Source organism: Bison bison, unplaced genomic scaffold (assembly GCF_000754665.1).
Source record: "Bison bison bison isolate TAMUID 2011002044 unplaced genomic scaffold, Bison_UMD1.0 scf7180017864280, whole genome shotgun sequence".
Lineage (NCBI taxonomy): Eukaryota > Metazoa > Chordata > Mammalia > Artiodactyla > Bovidae > Bison > Bison bison.
Window position 1 is genome coordinate 1856372 of NW_011494852.1, and position 2947 is coordinate 1859318.

Below are 2947 nucleotides of genomic sequence, written 5' to 3' on the forward strand. Positions count from 1 at the left end.
CAGTGAGCGGGGACCCAGGAGGGTGCAGCCCCAGGCCAGGGCCACCACCTCAGCGGGAGACAGATGGAAACGGGCGAGCGTGCAGGACACCCGCCCCTGTCCGTGCAGGCATCTACACGTGGGGCCTGGCTCTGGCCCCTTGGGTCCCCCTGGAGCCACAGGAGGCTCTGTGACCTTGGGGGTCTCCAGCTCAGACTCGGACTTGCTGGGCCGTCCACGGTCCTTCAGATAAAGCCCTCTGCTCTCTGCACGCTCCCCCAGATTTCTCGTGTTCCTGCTCCTTGTCACCCCTAGAACTGTGCCCCACGGACACTTGTGCACACACCCAAGGCATGCTGCCCCTGCTGACCCAGGGGGCTGGCTGAGGGTCCGGCTGCCCCACCCAGGCCCTCTCCCCGCCAGGGGAGCAGTTGAAGCCAAACCTGTGAAGCCAAAAAAGCTCTTAGGAGGCTGCAGGGCCTCCCAGGCTGTAGCTTTCTTCCAGGCAGCTGGTTTCCAGGCAGAGTGGAAACCAGCCCTGAAGTGCTGGGCCTGGCTCCCTACAAGCCGAGGCCCAGGTTTTCCGCGTGGCTTTCCAGGAAGAGGGACAGGTGCTGTCAGCAGGACACCGGCCCTGGCTCGTGTGTGCACAGATGCACTCAGCCCGTGTGCATGGCCTGGGGGTGTGGGCCGCGAGGAGCACACGGGGCAGCTCCACACCACGCCCATGTGCTGGGCCTCCGCTGGGCCGTGGGACTGGCTCTCAGCTCTCCCCCAGCGCTCACAGGGGCGTGGCCAACGGGGCAGGTGGCAGCTAGGACACTTGCAGAAATCTCCCTGCCTTCCCCAAGTCCTGGAGGCACCCGTCCGGCCCTCGGCCAAGGCCTGGGAGCAAGCAGGCAGTAGGCATGCTTTCTGGTCGGCCTCTGAGCTTGCCCTGCCCCGCTCGTGGCTCTACGCTGGAAGCCCAGCTGCTGGAGATGGAACTGTCATTTCTGACTGTTTGGGGGCCAAGAACATCAGACTTCAATTAGTGGTTCATGTAAGGTAACCAGAAACGGGCTGGCTCAGCCTCCATCCATGGCTGGGCACAGCAGGGAAGGCTGTGACCGTGATTCCACGAGGGCGGGGACAGCGGGGCACTGTGTGCACGGCCACCCTGACCAGGTGTGAGCCAGGCTGGGATGGAGGTGACGAGGGGACACCAAGGCCCTGTGACCCCTGGGCACAGTCGCCTGTCTGGTGCGGTACCTGACCCCACAGTACTATGTGCCTGGAGGGTCTGGGCAGGAGGGCAGGGGGCGCAGGAGGCCACAGTCTGGGATGAGGGTCCCTGTGCTCAGGCGAGAGGCGCTGGGGGTTGGGTAGCAGGCGCCTATCTCCTGCTATCTGAAGCCTGCGTCTGCCCCCTGGGCAGCCCCTCTCCTCCCTTTCCTTCATGCTGCCCCCAAGAGCCAACCCTTTCTTTCCAAGGCTGTCAAAGTCAGGGGCCTGGCGGAGGCAGAGAGCTGACGAGGTCTCACCTCCCTGATCTCCTTGGTGGCTGTGGAACTGCGCCAAGGGTGGGGGGTTTGCTCAAACTTGTACAGACGGCCTTCTCTCCAGATTTCAGGACCACTGGTCAGACTGGAGGTGAGGGGTGAATGGAAGGGATCGCAGAACACTTGCTCCCAGGAGTCTGCCCTATAGGCCTCACCAAGGACAGCCAGATCAGGGCTGGGAGGATGGAGGCGGGGCTGAGTTGGGAGAAGACCCCATGAAGGGGAGAGGCCAAGCCCCTCAGGCCTGGGGACTTCAGCCTTGTTGGGAGTGGGAGGACCCTGCCCACGCCGGGTCCACGCCGGCTTCCGCTTGGGCTCAGGGCTTGACGGGGCCTCCACTGCACTGGGCTCCAGGCAGAGGAGACCCAGATGTGTCTGTAGGCCTGAAATAAAACAAATGACTTTTATAGGAAAAGCCATATTTTTTCCACAATGTTTATCTGTCAGAAGAATAGACTCCGTGAGCACAAAGGACCGCTTACTGGAAAAGATGAAAACAGTTTGCTGCCAATTTTCTCTGGTGAAAAAAAGTGCTTTGGCGACTAATGAATAACAAACCTTAGTTAACAATGTCTGGAAGGCTCTGCTCTTGGCTCCCTGCGCACAGTGTGATGGACAGAAATTAGGAAATTCAAACTGATTTTGTTTCTCCAAATTTAACTGTTTACACTTGAGGAAAAAATAATTGAATAATAATGCTTCTCTTGAGCAATTTCTCCCCCCCAAAAAATCGTTCTTAGAGCTTTCAAAATACCCTGCAGCTAAGGGGCCAAGCCATCTTGGCTAACTGGCTGGTGGGCCCCAGGGCGTGCACCGATTGCATAATCCACCCCCCTGTGCTTCAGGCACCCGGCCAGACGGCAGGGCCAGCTCACCCCCACCCAGAGGCCTGTGGAGGCTGCAGCCACCTGCCCGGCAGAGCCTCCTGAAGCCTCAAGCTTTGTCTGGGTGGTCCTTTCGAGGCTTGGTCAGTAGGAGGGGGAGGGGAAAGCCTGGCCTGGAGATGCCCACACAAGCCTCCCTGTCCCGCCGAGCATGCCTCCTGGAGACGAGGAGGCCATGGGGGCCCTGTTGGCCCAGGCATCTAGGGGGAAAGAAGCTGTACCAGGAGAGGGTGGGGCAGGACTTGCAAGGGGCGCTGGGCTCAGCTCGTCCCAGGATGGACTGGCCACCAGCCTGAGGAGCCTCATCACACCTGATGAATGAAGCCAGAGGCAGGACATGACGGGTGCACTGCCAGCCCATCACTGAGACCCAGCTTCGGGGCTCCCATGGCCCTCTGGGGACCCCGTGCACTGCACACTTTCAAGGTAGGTGCTGCCCCCAGCGTGCGGCCCCAGGCCCTGTGCAGAGCACACCCATTGCCCGCCAGGTTCTGTGGAGGTGGCCACCAGGGGAGACGCCCTCATGTAAGGACCAGGGCCCTT

At 61.0% G+C, this 2947-nt stretch overlaps 1 protein-coding gene across 1 annotated transcript in view; it reads right to left on the reverse strand.

The window, feature by feature from the left end:
- The window catches only part of PEPD (peptidase D), a 119790-nt gene that overhangs the window by 1262 nt on the left and 115581 nt on the right, over positions 1 to 2947 (reverse strand). Inside the window, exon 14 of the mRNA XM_010849282.1 lies at positions 544 to 864. Within this exon, the coding sequence (XP_010847584.1) occupies positions 544 to 864 (321 nt within the window). The remainder of the gene's footprint in view (positions 1 to 543; positions 865 to 2947) is intronic.